General features: G+C 51.3%; 1 protein-coding gene across 1 annotated transcript in view; it reads right to left on the reverse strand.

The window, feature by feature from the left end:
* The window catches only part of KIAA1549 (KIAA1549 ortholog), a 58272-nt gene extending 46660 nt beyond the window's left edge, over window positions 1–11612 (reverse strand). Inside the window, exons 1-5 of the mRNA XM_012721026.1 lie at window positions 8967–11612; window positions 4522–4610; window positions 3331–3508; window positions 2195–2325; window positions 304–487 (exon numbers count right to left, since the gene is read on the reverse strand). Of these exons, the coding sequence (XP_012576480.1) occupies window positions 304–487; window positions 2195–2325; window positions 3331–3508; window positions 4522–4610; window positions 8967–11598 (3214 nt within the window). The 5' untranslated portion in view covers window positions 11599–11612. The remainder of the gene's footprint in view (window positions 1–303; window positions 488–2194; window positions 2326–3330; window positions 3509–4521; window positions 4611–8966) is intronic.
* Window positions 11613–15853: the final 4241 nt, after the last annotated feature.

Raw genomic sequence — 15853 nt, forward strand, 5'->3', positions numbered from 1 at the left:
TAACGTTTATTCTTTGGGGTGTACGGCTTTGTGGGTTTTGAGAAACGTATAGTCACGTAACCACCTGAAAAGACACAGAACCCCGGTCACCCCCCAAACTGCCGTCTGCTGTCCTGTCATCTAGCTTCCTCCCATCCGTCACCCTGGCAACCAACGTCTGTTCTCCACCACTCGGGTTTTACCTTTTCCAGAACTGCTACCCTCTCTAACAGCACCTGTTAGCCGGGAAAGAGAGGGGCGGCACCTGAGAACGCCTACAGAAGCACCGGCGGTCACCCCAGCACCTGCAGAAACAGTACTCACGTTCGGCAATCTGCAGCACCGGGTAGCCCAGGTAGAAGCTGAACTCCACCACGGTCAGGTTCCTGAGCTGCTCGCTCACCTCCCACCCACTCAGAAGGCCCTGCGAGCCGCGAACGGCGAAGACGATGCTGACCGGGCCGCGCCAAGGGGCCGCGCGGGGCGAAGCCACGGTGACATTCAGGATCTGAAAGAAGAGGGCAGGATGAGCTTCCAAAGCCAATCTACGGGCTCTGGTAAACGCTTGCCTGAACTTGTCTCCCACAGCTTCTCTGTCTGTCTTGTGTCCAGGAGGTAACGCGCTAAAAGGAAGAGTAACTGGTGTACGACTTGGCTCCCTTCTGCAGTACTTCGACATGTTTCTCCACAGTAAGTAATGAGATGAGCGTGTGGATTTGCAGTCCTGCCGACCCCAAATCCCACTGAAACACCAAGAAGCCAAGCAAAGGGGGATAAATCCACAGCAGCACCGAGACTGGAAGAAATCTGGCATTGTGTCGGACTTCTGGGAGGTGGAGACAGGACGGGGTCCCCAAGGGCCCTGTGGGAGCCTCCTCCGTGGAGATCGGGGGACTGAGGGTGGGCCAACGAGTGGACGGACACACCGCGGCCAGATGGCACGGCCACGCCCTCGCCCCAGAACTGCTCCCAGGGGGCGTGAGCTACCTGCCTGAAGGGCCGAGAGCCCGACGGCGGGTCTGGCCCCCCACGGGAAGGTGGGTAGAGACGGGTAGCTCCAGAGCCCCCACGCACACAAGGCCGAGAGGGCAAGGGAGGAAAGACGGGGCAGAGTCACGGCGAAAACTACTCGGACGTGCTCTGTGCTCAGAAGTGTGTGTCCTTTTCTTGCACAAGGGCGCAGGGCCCAGTGTACCTGCCTTTGACCACAGCTGCCCTGGGAGAGAAGCCCCCCGGCCAGTGCTCCAGGGAGCTCTCCCATCAGGGGATCCCCCGGCCTCTGCCGAATGAGCTGCAGAGAGGAAGGACTGGCCTCTACCTGCCTACAACAAGCAACTGCAGACATATCTGGCAGACTGACAGCATTTGCACAAAGGACTTAGATGGACACACAGAACAGTGGCTGCAGAGGAAACAGACGTAGCTGTGGAGCGCCCTCGTCGTGTCCTCTGGCTCTCGAGGAGCCCGTGCACCATCATCCCACGTGACCCTGTGTCAGTGCCGGAAAGGCGACCACGAGACGGGAGCAGAGGGCCGGCCACGAGGAGCACAAGAAATGCAACAGCGGGATTAGAGAGCATCGTGGACACAGCCGAAGACTAAACTCAGGACGTGGCGGACAAGCCCTGGGAAATCTCTAATCGCAGGAATCAAAAATAGGTGGAAAAGAGGAGACAAAGTCAGAAAGACAGAAAGTGAGTCCAGGAACACCAAAATGAATTTAAAATGAATTCCAGGGGGAGAGAACAAAGATTATGAAGAAAATACCAAAGAAATAGCCAAACAGCGGCAGTTTCCACACGGCACGCCAACGCCCATCCTCGCAGCCAGCCGCAGCTCCTCCAGGGACCCGCTGCAGCTCACAGATTTTCAAAACACGAAACATGAGGTTTCTAGGCCCCCTCCCCAGGGGACCTGCAAGCTGGCCTTGTGTCCTTGCTGGCCACGACCAACTGTCCTGCACAGGGTCGCCCCTGCTCACTGGATCAGGGCTCCCGGATTCTCCTGCTCCCCTGCAGTCTTCAAAGACGCTGAGCCCCGTCACTCCCTCCCCCCATCACTGTGGACACTGCGAGACAGGAGCGGCCTGTTCCACGTGAACCCAGCCCTCCCAGGAGAGGGGATTAGTGAGAGCTGAGTGCACAGGGAAGGCAGATTATGAAAAGCATCCCCTCTTTAAAGGCTAAAGCATCTGGCGGGCTCTCCTGCTGCTCACCTGCACCGTGAGGTTATATGTGCCCGGCTGGCGCTTCCTCACTGCGGACAGGGCGATCAACAGGCCCTTCTCCATGCGCTGGGTGAAGTTGCAGAAGCCCGTGTCCACGGTCGGAGGCACAAACTGCAGCACTGAAAGAGCAGAGGCCACAGCGTGAGCCGGGGGCATCTTTAGCACAGAGGAGTGAAGAGCGGGGGAAACGGCCTCTGAATAACGAAGTCAGCCGCAGCACGTGACAAAGTATTACAGCTGTCTATGAGCCAATCATGGAAATGTAGAAAATCAACTCAGGAACGAGCGGACATATGCAAGTTCAAGCAACTCGCATCATTTTAAAACGGAAAAATACAGAATAACGTAAGCGTCAGAAGATACAACTGAGATATTTTCAAACATACCTAAATGCATCAGAGAGTAATTCCTCAGTGTGTATAAGTGCGATGACATGGTAGCTGGTGTTATCTTAAAATACTATTACTTTTGGCCCTACCTGGTGGTGCAGCGGGTTAAAGCACAACACTAAGAAGCTAAAGCCACCTCAGCATGAGTTTGATCCCCACCCTAGAGGTGACCCACATGGCGCGGCAGACCTCTCCTGCCCGCCCGCTGCTCCCCTCAGCAGTGTACTTCATCACTCGGCCTATTCTACTCCCCACTCTGTCTCTGGGGAATCCTTTCACTGTCCCTGCACCTCTGGCCTGTACCCCAGTTCTATATGCATAAGTAAATAAATCTTAAAAAAAAAAATAATCTTACTTTCACAGGAAAAACTTGGTGGAGAAATAAAAGAAGCAGGGACCTTCCTGGTGGCGCAGTGGGTTAAAGCGCAGCCCTATGAAGCTATCAGCAGCCACTGCGGACTGAGTTCCATCCCCGGGCAGGAGCTGACCCACATGGCGCAGCAGACACCCCCTGGCCCACCTGCTGCCGCCCTCAGCAGTGTGTTGCAGCAGATCTGCCTGTCTTGCTCCTCACTCTGTCTCTGGTGAATGCTCTCAACCCTCCCCCCCTCGCCTCTGGCCTGTATCCCAGTTCTTGTGTGCATAAATAAATCTGTAAAATAAATAAATAAAAATGAAAATAAACTAAAATTCTATTGACAAGTCCCCAATCAATCAACAAGACTGCTTTCTCACCAGTTTGAACCTGGAACCGAGACTCTGGCACAAGGAAGGAAGGTTTCACAGCCAAGATCAAAGGCGTTTGGTCTCGGACAAGTTTGCTATTGACCAGGACATTTATGACTGATATTGCCGTGTAAACGAAAGGACCGGATGTTACCAGAAACGTAAAGTCAGCGAACAGCTCATAAACCTACAAAAATAAGATACAGGAGACAATAATTATCAAAATTTGAGATTACTGTGATTCAAGAAATCTCCAGGCTGCTCTATTGAGTAGGAAAAGCGTTAAGTAACTAGGTAAGATATAAATGGCTTTAAACAAGGGGAATCACACTTCACAATGCAATTTTATTTTAGTTACCCCTTTCACACAGCGGCCAACCTCCCAGAAAATAGCACAAAAGTACAAAAGCCAGGACAGAAAGGAGAACAGCCAGTATCTGAGCTGAACACAGAGCTCTGCAGGGCTGGAGATTCTGTGTTGGGTTTATCTTACCTATCTTACTGAGCAGGGCTGCCCAGAGGAAATAAGAGCCACACATGTGATTTTTAAACTTCTAGTAGCCACAGTGCAAATAAAAGAAACAGGTGAAATTAATTTTATATATATTTGACTTGGCCCAATGTACCCAAAATAGCATTTCAACATGGAGCAGTGCAAAAAATTACTAAGGAGATATTTTTTATTCCTCCCCCCCCCCAAAGTCTTGGAGAGCTGATGCATATTTTGTCCTTGCAGCACACCACGTGTCTGAACCCCACATCCCACACTCAGTGGCCCGGTGGCTCCACTCAGGACGGTGCAGGTAGAGTGTGGCTGTCTGAGCTCCCAGGGAGAAGAGGCACAAACCCGGGGCCAGGACATAACAGCCGCAGTTCTATCCCTACCTCACTGAATATACCAGGACAGTCACTCCAAAATCTACCTGACGCTCTCATCCAAGTTCTTTCGTGTAAGTCCAGGGAGGCGGGATGCCTGGGTCACCACCCCGAGCCTGGTCTTTGAGCCTCTCTGTTGCAACGCTACCAACACTCCCCGCCGGTGGATTCCACTAGGCCGGGCTGGGCTCAGGAAGGGTTTCCCTGATGAAGGGACACTGGGGTGCGGCCAGGAGGGAGGGCACAGGGGAGAGGTTCCCCAGCATCACCACGTGCCTGCACGCGACCCAGGCTTCCACACCCCTTGCAGCCCCCGGGGCTCACCTGGAGCTCTACCGCGCGGTTGAAGTGAATCCTCAAAACCTCCTTGATGGACGTGATGATGTACTCCTGCACGGCTCTCCTGGCCAGCACTGTAAACCAAAGGCAGCCACCAAGGGCAGTTTAGTGTTGCTATGAGGAAAGTGGGCATCGCACTTCGGGAGGAGGCTGGCGGAACCTGCGTAAGCTAACAGCTGCAGGGATCACACTTTAAGAGAAGGCCCCAGCCAGGAAGGAAGGGAGCAGCTGCCTGGGAGCTGTGCGCAGCCTTAGCTCCACATGCTCAGAAAACCCTTAACTTTGCCTGGGAGGGTGAGGACCAGGAACCCACGGTCCTGGCCCATGCAGTGGGCAGAGGGCCTGGGGCTCTCCTGTTCATCCAGCTAATACCTGGGTTTGCTTGGCTGTACCCCTAGGATAAAACAACAGCCTCAAAAAAAAAAAAAAAATCCCAGCAGTAAAAAGCCCTAGGATAATACTCCACAGAAATAGGGCCTCCCTGGTGGCACCAGGGGTTACATCTCAGCACTATGAAGCTGTGGGCAGCCACCGCAGCCTGAGTTCGATCCCCACCCAGGGAGTGACCCACACGGCCGGCAGACCTCTCCAGTCCCCCCGCTGCTCCCCTCAGCAGTGTGCTTTGGTCACTCCACCTGTTCTGTTCCCACTCTGTTTCTGGTGAATCCTCTCATCCCCACATTGCTGGCCTGTACCCCAGTTCTTGTACGACTAAATAAGTCTTTAAAAAAAAAAAAGATAATACTGAACAAAAATAGATAACACCTTAAAAAAGAGGTTTCCTACCCCCAACATTTCAGGGTCGCAGGTGAAGGGTTTGTGCTTCTACTAGCGGGGAAGAGGATTTTCATGATCCTCATATATTAACATTTGATGTAGGAAAGAAAATATGTCTTATGACAAAGTCTAGCTATGTTTAAACTTTCCTTCCAAATCTAAAAACTTCTATTTAAAAACCCTAACACGCATCCTGTTTCTCAGTCTTCCACAAGCATATCCTGCCCCTCTTTTCCCCATTATCTTTTCTTTCCTAGTCCACTAACTGCTCATAATGCTGACTCACCCTTCATTTATTACTATTCAGTTTTCCATTCCCTGCTCTAATTTTAAAACTGCATCTTTCATTCTTTATAAAAGAAAAACAACACATGTTTAATCTACATTTGGTGGCTTTTCCCTGTAGATCAGTGACTCTGAGCTCAAAAGGTGGGAGAATTTCTTTGGCAAGGTGGACAAATCCAGAGCTAAGGCTCTGCGTGGAAGAGCCAGCACCTCAAAGGGAAGAGAAAACAAAAAAGATCGGAAGGGAAGGAAGAGCAGGGGAGGTTGCGAAGGGAAGACCAAAGGGAGAAAGCCATTCTCGAGCGGGAAATAGAGACAGACAGAGGAAAGCACATCAGTAAGTGACAGACATCGGTAAGTGATGGACATCAGTAAGTGACGGACATCGGGTAAGTGATGGACACTCGTAAGTGACAGACCTTGGGTAAGTGACAGACATCAGTAAGTGACAGACATCAGTAAGTGACGGACATTGGGTAAGTGACGGACACCGGTAAGTGGCGGACATCGTAAGTGACGCTGTACCAAAGGGTCTTGCAAATACGCCTCTGAATGGTCCCCAAACCCAGCCCCGCAGCCTCCACCATCTCTAATTAGTCCCTGTGAGTCTGAGACTGCAACCTGGGATGTGAGCAAGAGTTTTGGGAATGATGGGAGGCCAGCAAGTAAGTGTCCTACAGTTTTTCCAAATATCTAGTTTCCCCGGAGCCAGCAGAAAAGAGGCGGGGCAGGGAGGTACTGGGTGCAGCAGCATCTTGGGGTGCTTGTGGGTTCCTGGATGCACGGGACTCAGTCTCGCTTTTATCACAGCGCTCCCCAGAAAGCAGCTTCAAGGACAAGGAGCCGCCTCGACCAAGTCTGTCTCTGGCTCTCTGACTCTGACAGGTAATTACTACCAAAGATGCCAAGGTCATATTTAAATGAGGATTCTAGATGAGGTGACATTTCTGAGTCAAAGATGGAGGGAGGGGGGACGACAAAGGGGGCATTCTCCTGGCCTTACAAATAAATACACCCTACCCTGGCAGGAGACGCCCATTCCTGCAGTTGCTGAAACTGAATTGTAGGTCTGCAGGGGGTGACTTGTACCCCCCAAGCTATTAAATAAGGGGCACCAGATTCATTAAACATCTGTCACAGATGAAAGTCAGTCCTCGCCATATCACACCTGATAGCCTTCGAGATACTTCCAAGTGGTTACTAAATACTTCTGCAAAAATTCCAAAAGGTACAATAGCACAGCTACAAATAGCATGTTTCAGAGTCCCGGGGACAAAGAAGAGGTTGCTGGTCACTGACCACTCTGCTGTGTAATTTCTTGGGAAGGACATCACCAGGCCCCTCTGTGACAAGCTCTTTTCTCTCTGCCCTCCACACCCCCACCACTATCCTAACCCCACTGGCCCAAGTCCACCACTGTGACCCAACATCTTGGCTGAGTGTAATAACTGGTGGAGCTGAGTGACCTTGGCTGTGTGACCTCTCCACCTGCGATCACCCCCTCCACCTGCAGGACACACCCCTCCGTCTCCAGAAGACAGCCTTCCTCTCAGGCTTCAATGTGAACCTCCAATCTCAACCCTCCCAATCCACCCCAGATCATCTGAAAGAGGCATCAGAAGGGCTTCCCTGGTGGTGCAAGGGGTTAAAACACAGCACTATGAGGATAGCCAATGCCACTGCAGCATGAGTTCAATCCCCAGCAGGGAGCTGCCCACATGGCACGGGAGACCCGCCCACTGCTCCCCTCAGCAGTGTACTTTGTCTATCTGCCTGTTCTGCTCCTCCACTCTGTCTCTGGTGAAGCTTCTCACCACCCCTGCACCTCTGGCCTGTACCCCAGTTCTGTATGCATAAATAAATCTTCAAAAAAAAAAAGAGGAGTCAAGAGAACAGTGGCTGGCCGGCTTCCAATCCCCCCTCCCTACCGGGTGAGGGCATGGCTGTGGTAAGCAGGGATCCGGGGCCCCTTCCCCGGCATGGAGAGGAAAGGCCTTCTTCACGCCTCCTCTCCCTGTTCTGCCCCACCGTTCCCCACTCTATTTCGCCTCTACCCTGCCTGCCGTCTTTCCCTCCTTCACGTCTGACGCGGTCACCCTGGGCCCACTCACAGCCGGGCTGCTCACCAGTGTGATCTTGGGTCTCAGCCCAGTCTAACAAGTCACCGGGCTTCGTGAAGACCAAGCTGGGAGCCTGACCTGGTGGGGCCACTGGGCCCGTGCGGACACGACAGCCCACCGGACTCCCTGTGACTGCCACTGGCGCCTGCATCAAGTCAGCTGCAGACCCGACAAGGCCAAGGCCTGAGACTGAATCAGGGCTAACAAGCCACTCCCTGGTCTCCCTCAGGCTCCGAGGGGCACTCACCGGAATATGAAAGAGCCAAGCTCCCCTCCTTTTAAGCAAAAGGATAAATGAGTGAGAAACGGCCATGGTCGGCTTACGCATTTGCCAACTAACTGCTGGCTCTGAACACCCAAAGGGCTCTCTCTGCCCTTGCCCCTGTGCCTCTCCCGAAGACAGAGGTCCCCGCAGGCCCTTATCGGGCTGGTTTAAATCTCTATTTGCAGCTCTCCTGCCCACCCCACCTGTGACGATCAGGTGTTTTTTGTTTTATTTTAATAACTTCTTGTAAAGTTTTATTTATTTATGCTTACAGAACTGGGGTACAGGCCAGAGGTGTAGTGGGTGAATGGATTCATCAGAGACATAGTGGGGAGCAGAACAGGCAGATCGACAAAGTACACTGCTGAGGGGAGCAGCAGGTGGGTCAGGAGAGGTCTGCTGCGCCCTGTGGGTCAGTTCCCCGGCGGGGGATCGAGCTAGTGCTGCGGTGGTTTCGGAGAGCTTCATAATGACTGCTTTAACCCGCTGCGCCACCATGGAGGGCCCCGTCAGGTGTTTCTTTTCACAAACCTGCCCCTTTGGGGGGCAGCTCCTCCTGCCAGCTTGAGTCTGACGCGTGTCTCTGCCTCCCCTCCCCTTTTTACAATAAACCTGCCTTTTGGGGATCTAGGAAATAAGGAAATAAATCTTTATTCTGACTGCTATTATCAATTGGTAATGTTTTCTGGGTGCTCCTTCTGTGGCTGCCACTGTGCTCAGTATTTTATATGCACAATATGTTACTGTGAAAAACATATTCCCAATAGCCCAACAGGGCAGACGCCACCATCACCCCACGTGACAGTGGAGGACACTGGGGCTCTGAGACGCTCGACCCCCAAGGAACTCCGGAAATGAGCCAAAAGTGCAACTCATCTCTGGGTCCAAAGCCTGCACCCTGAACCCCAACGCAGTGGCTGCATCTTACAGCAGCCCCTCAGCAGCACCATCCCCACCACAGAAGAGACGACGCTGGGCCTTACCTGTGGTGATGAGATAGGCGTCGGGCACCGTGATATCGCACAGGTAGGGTGGCTTGGTGGTGAGCAGCGCCGGGGTGTCTGCCGTGGCTTCCGGCGTGGGGGTGGCTCCAGGGGGAAGGGATGGCGGGGGAGACGCTGGGCTGTCCTCGTGGGGAGCCTGACTCTCCGTGGGCCCGCTCAAGGTGGTGGGCACCGCAGAATCAGGCGCCTCACCGGCGTCCGCAGAGCTCGGCCCCGCGGAGGCGTTCCCGGGGGCAGGAGCCGGCGTGAGTGACGTGAGTGACGGGCCGTTGTCGAACACCGGCTCCGTCGGGAATGCTGAGGGGCTCGCCTCAGACGCTAACGAGGAGGCCGGCGTTGGGGACACGGTGGAGGCCAGTGCCACAGTGGAGGAGATGGCTCTAAAGGAGGACGAGGTGGACATGTGGCCGTCGAGGGCGCTGATGTCGTCAGAAGGCGTCCACGTTGAAGAGAGAGAAGACTGAGTTGAGAGGGGCTTCGTGGGGAGAGCAGTCAAGTGTGAGGTGAGGTGGTTTCTGGCCGTCGAAATGGTGAGGAGGGGCTCCGAGCTGGGGAGCACCAGTGTGGAGATGGCAGGTTCCTGGGGCGTGAGTGCAAACTCAAAAGAGGAGGTAGTTTCAGTGAAAGCTGAGGTAAGATGGGCTTCAGACTCTGTCGGCAAAACTGTGGACGCTTCTGAGACCAGCAGAGACTCAGGGAGGATGCTGGATTGTGGGGAGAATTCAGAGTAACTGGAAAGAAAACTGAACGACGTGGAAAGCAGGCCTGAGCTTGGCCAGAGCAGAGCAAATTCCAGGTCTGTGGAGTTAGGAACAGAGAACTGAGGCGGCTGTGGGGTGATGGAGTCAGACAGTGTAAACGTCTCAACCAAGGTAGGAAACGCCTGAGAAGCGAAGTCGTTAGACGTTGGAGAGGGAGACGAAACCGGTAGTGAAGGGGGAGGACCGGAGCTGCTGAGGTCCAGCAGTGGGGTTGAGAAAAAGCTGGACGCAAAATCCAAGACGCTTCCAGTTTCATGTCTGGAAAAACTGCTGGGCTGTGGGTCAGAGAACAGGGAGGACTCTCCTGAAGGACCCAGACTATACAGTGGGGAAAGGCTTGGGGGACTGAGAGGCAGCGATGGAATGATTTTGTTTGCTGTGATGAGGGAAGATACGTCAAGGGGAGCGTCGAGGGGAGCGCTGGCGACAACTGAGGACAACACAGCTGTCCCACTGGACAGCGCGACAGAGGAGGAGACAAAGGACGGGGCCTCGAGCGTCACTGGTGTAGGCGGGAGGCCCGGGGCAGGATCCACCAGGGTGGTCAGAGCCCCATCCACACCCACCTGGCCCGAAACACCAGTGCTGGTTTCCGCCATGTCCACAGGTCGAGAAGAAAGGGGAACAACAGGCCGTGTGGGAAACAGTGTGTTAAATACTTGAGGCTCCTCCTCAAATTCCGAGAAGTCGGCCACCAAGCTGCTCGGAAGAGAGACGCTGCTGCTGGCCTCCAGCAGGAGCACGGCCGGAGTCTCTGCGCCGTCCCCCGACCCCACGTCCTTCTCCAGGAGGCTGGCTGACGGGCCGTGGTGAGGGGACGCCGGCGAGCAGGACACACACCATGTCAAGGGTCTGGGTGAAGACAGCGTGTCAGTGTCACCCGCAGGGCCTGGGGCCAGCGTCACGGAGGGCGAGTGCAGTATTTCACTGGGGCTGCTGGGAAGCAGGGGGGGAGAGGAAGCATCCACTGATGGAGCAGAAGAATTTACAGACAAGAGAGGAGTTGGAAACGAAGCCAAATGTGGGTGGTAGCGGCTGCTCAAAGTCGGGGCTGGCTGAGCCCCAGCAGCAGAGTATGTGCTCCAAGAGACGGTTTCCTGTAGACTCTGACTCAAAGTGGGGGTCACACGGGGGGGGCTGCCTGTTGTCAAGGCCAGGACGTCCCCCGGAGGCTGTGAGGCTTCCCCCGGCGGTGGTGGGGTCATGCTACCCCCTGAAGTCTGAGGCACGGAAGATCCGGGGCTGGAAGGGGAGGTTTCTACAGCCTCTGGCCCCGGAGCCCCGACCTCCAGCAAAGTCCTGCTTGACATCTGCCCGAAAGTGTCAGCAGGATAAAGCACCAAATTCCGACTAGGAGTCAGAATCATGCCATCGGAGATGAGAAGAGAGGGCTGGGAGGTGTTGGGGTGACTGGGGGGCTCATCTACTGCTGTCTGCTGCGTTGAGACCTGCCAGACTGATGTCACGTCTTTATCCTGCACAGATGTGATGGGTAATGATGGAGTCGGCCCAGAGCTGAAGGCTGCCCTGGGCCGCCCGGGCACCCTGACCGTGACAGACCTGATTGGAGAACCGCCCCGGGAAGTGGTCCAGTGGGTTTCTGGCAAAAAGTTATCCATTTCGTCATCATCTATGAACACCTCGTTGCTCATCACAGATGCGTGATCTGTCACAAAGATGCCCGGATCGGTGGTACTTGGGGTCAGTTTTCCTTGATTAAGAAAGTTCGTATCAAAAGTGGTGGTGGGTGGAGATGACGTGGTGTGGAGAGGGCTGCTAAGCGGAGACCCGGGTGGGGGTGCTGTTAAGGCCACATGTGCAGAGCCCAGCTCAGCGCTGTTCTGGGGCATGAGCTCCACAGAGGAGAAGGACGGGGTGGGCTGCTCCACAGACGGCTCATCTGCAAAGAAAACAAAAGCTGGGTTAGTTACCAGTGGGGTTCACTGTGTTTTGCTTGAGATATTGAAACATCCATTCACTGGGACTATGCACTGAGAGAAGACAAACATTTAGGTGACAGAAATTGCCAAAACAGGCACTCCCTGGTGCCGCATGGGTTAAAGCACAGCACTGCAAGCTGGCAGCAGCCTCCACTTGAGTTCCCCCACCCCAGAGGTGACCCCCATGGCGCGGCAGACCTCTCCTGACCTGCCTACTGCTCCCCTCAGCAAAGTACTTCGTTGTTCAGCCTGTCCTGCTCCCTACTCTGTCTCTGGTGAATCCTCTCACCGCCCCTGCACCTCTGGCCTATACCCCAGTTCTGTATGTATAAATAAATAAAATCTTTAAAAAAAGAAAGAAATTGCCAGAACAACATAGGATGATGAACATAAATGGCGATGTCTACAAATAGTCATAAACTGAGCACACCTTCACTTACGGGTGTGTGATAGGTTTTTTCTCTTTCTAGCAGCCCCCCTAGACACTAGGTTGTCTAGTCCTACTCACTCTCATTGGTCACATGAGAAAGAGGGGGTCAGAGAAGAGAACTAAATCAACTGTAGGACAAGCAAGGCCTGGAGTCCTGAGCCCAGGCCTGCCTCCTCCGGAGTCGCTGGCTCTCAAGCCACGAGACAAGTCCCGCATCGCTCACTACCAGGTAGGACAGGCTCCCTGGGGGACCCCAGACACCACCTCTGGGCTCCCAGCATTCCCTGCTCCCCTCTCACAGCCTCAAACTCCAGTCTGGATTCTGACGGTCCCTAATCCGAAGTGCGTCTGCCCATTCTCCTGCGGAGGCTGCACGTTCTTCTCCCTCTGCCTAAGATGCTGTTCCTGGCTCGCCACCTGGGTGGCTCCTATTGGCCCTGCAGAAGCAAGTAGGTGGCTACCACGTAGGCTTCTACCTGTCAGAGTCATGCTGTTGTGCTGCGAAAATGAATTGTCTGCCCACTATAGCGTGTGTTCTTGAGGATAGGCACTGGTGAGCTGTTTCCTGGTGTCTGGAACAGCGTATGATATGTCAGTGCTCGATAAATATCTGTTGAATGAACGGACAATATCTGAGGACCAAGTTCTGGCGAGTTCCGCCAGAATCCTATCACCCAGCAAACACCCACATTCCTCACCCACCCACGGAGCAGCTCTGGCACTCAGCAGCCATCACGCCCATGACAATCCTCCCCTCTCTTCTCCAAACAACCTATCGGAACACATGTGTGTGAAGCTGGATAGAGATCATCTTAAATTCATAGTTTTTTTTTTTTTTTAAGTGAATCATTTCTATGCTATTCCTGGCAATACAGCTGACTTGAGATCTCAAACCTTCCCATTTTATAACACTTAAGAATGTTTAATGAAAGTTCAAAAACATCCTTTCAAATGACTGGATAAGCTGCATGACAATAAGGGACATGTACTGAGTGTGGGAATCGAGTGTCCTGTCAGGGAGGTTGTCAGGTCCTGAAGTCACCAGGCAGCCTATGGGGACTGGACCAGGTGGCCTGGCGCTTTGGCCACAGGGACTGAGGGACGAGTTTGGGATATGGATCTGGAGAGAAGCAACTTGAAGATCATCTCCAAAAACTGAAGGCTCTGGAAGTTCCATAGACTCATGGGAAAAGAGAATTAAGAAGCGCAAGAGCCAACTTGAGAGGACAGCAAGAAAAAATGTGTGTCTCATCTTTGCCTTAGAGTATGTATTTTACAAAAAAAAAAAACCTTACCCAAGTTTGGAAGCTACACTACTTGTATAAGAACCAAAATTTAAATGAAACAGGTACCTAGTACCTATCAGAAGCCAATATAAATCATCACTCAAAAAAACACTGTCAGGCCAGGCACATAAGTATCCCAGCAGCTAGAGTTCCAACAAAAATGAGCGCAAGTTGGCCCTCCCTGGTGGCGCAGCGGGTTAAAGCACAGTTCTGAGAATGTAAAAACCACTTCTGCATGAGTTCAATCCCCGCCTGCCCCGGAGGTGACCACATGGCGAGGCAGACCTTTCCTGGCCCGCCCGCTGCTCCCCTCAGCAGTGTACTTCGTCGATCTGCCTGTTCTGTTCCCGGCTCTGCCTCTGGTGAATCCTCTCACCGCCCCTGTACCTCGTCTGTATCCCAGTTCTGTATGCATAAATAAATAAATCTTTAAAACAAAAAAAATGAGCGCAAGTCTAAAAATGATAAAACATAAGGAAATAAGGTACTGTGAAAAAAAATCAATAAAAATCCCAAGGCAAGAAAGTAAAGAGAAACCCACAAAAATAGTGTCAGATCTATAAAAACTTCAGGAAATGGAATTGAGGGTACTTTGTAAACTATGCTTAATTCATTTAAAACATTAATGAAGGAACTGAGTAAGAAGCAAGAGATTGTGATAAATGGCCAGAAAAACTGAAAAGGAGTCTCTTAGAAATTAAAAAAACTTAACAATTAATATGTAAAAACTCAATAAACAATAAATAACAAAGCATTTTAGACATCGCTGAAGAGAGACTTTGTGCACTGGGGGATAAACTAGAAATTACTCAGACTGGAGCACAGGAAACCAAAGGGTGAAAACTACAATAAAGAAGGCAAGAGACATGGACACTAGAATGAGAAAATCCACTCACATTTGATCAAAGTTTGAAAGCAACAGAGGGGACAGGGTAGTGACAATATTCAAAGAGAGTACTAGAAACTTTTCAAACCCAGTAAGTGGGTTTGACATAAAATAAGACATAGTCCTTTAATTTAGGAAGACCAAGAAGTCCCCAGCAGAATTATTTCTTTTAAAAACCCACACCTGCTGTGTCCTGAGTTCAATCCCCCATCTGAGAGTGACCTATAGGGCACAGCAGACCTCTCCTGTCTCACCTGCTGCTCCCCCCAGCAGTGTATTTCAGTAAATCCTCTGTGAAACCTCTCACCCCCTACACCCCAGTTCTTCTATGCAAAAATAAATAAAATCTTAAAAAAAAACCCACACCTGGGAATGCAAACTAGTACAACCACTATGGAATACTGTTGGGAAGTTTCTCAAACTGCTAAAAATGGAGCTTCCATATGGCCCAGCAATCCCACTCTTAGGTATCTACCCAAAAGACACAAAAACACTGATTCAAAAAGACACCTGCACCCCCATGTTTATTGCTGCTTTATTTGCAACAGGAAAGACATGGAAACAACCCAAGTGCCCAAAAGTAGATGGCTGGATTAAAAAGATGTGGTACATACACACAATGGAATATTACTCAGCAATCAAAAAGATAAACACGTGCCTTTTGCAGCAACATGGATGGAGCTGAAGGCATCATGCTTAGTGGACTAAGCCAGAAAGAAAAGGAAAAATATTGGATGGTTTCACTCATAGCAGGAGTACAAGGGACCAGGAGAAAATAATAATAATAATGAACTATATACCAAAGACATTTTATGGGGGTGGAATGGGATCAAAAATGGGGGTTAGGGGGAAGTGCACTGGACTATGGTGATGCCACATGGGTGATTTGGTGATGGGAAGCCTAACAAAATGATATAAAAATAAACTATTATATTAAAAAAAAAACCCACACCACACCTATATATGATACCACAAAACACCAAAGAGAAAGCATAAACACAGAGGGAAAACATAACAATTAAATCAGCAGGTAACTAGGAGACAGCAGGTAACACAAAACGAGGGGCCAATATCTGACAACTGGGCTTTGTATAATCAACAAGGCATTCTATCAAGAGAGTCAAAAAGAAACATAAAATAAAGACATTTTTAGATAAAGAAAAAGTTATGCAACCAGAAGATCTTCAGCAGAGAAGCCTCTCCAAACAAAAGACAAGAAACTGAGAATAAATAAATGATTAAGCTATAGCTAAATCTAAACCAACATATCGATGTTATTAATAAACAAGAACACTACATAAGTTATGAGGTGACAGAGGACAAGATACAAAATTAAAATCACTTATCACAATTGCAAGGATGCTTAGGGAGAGAACACAGTGGTAAGGAAATCAAAAGGAAAGTAAAATTCTGTGAATAGATCTGTGTGTACATACTAACACTTGCAACTGACATTCAGCTACATAATTATAGAGATAAAATATTTCTAGTGGTTTCTCTTAGCATCTGAAAGACATGAACTAACATCAGACAAAACAGCTCACTTCAAAACTCCTCTTTATG

This window comes from Condylura cristata, unplaced genomic scaffold, assembly GCF_000260355.1.
Source record: "Condylura cristata isolate star-nosed mole 26May11 unplaced genomic scaffold, ConCri1.0 scaffold00005, whole genome shotgun sequence".
NCBI lineage: Eukaryota > Metazoa > Chordata > Mammalia > Eulipotyphla > Talpidae > Condylura > Condylura cristata.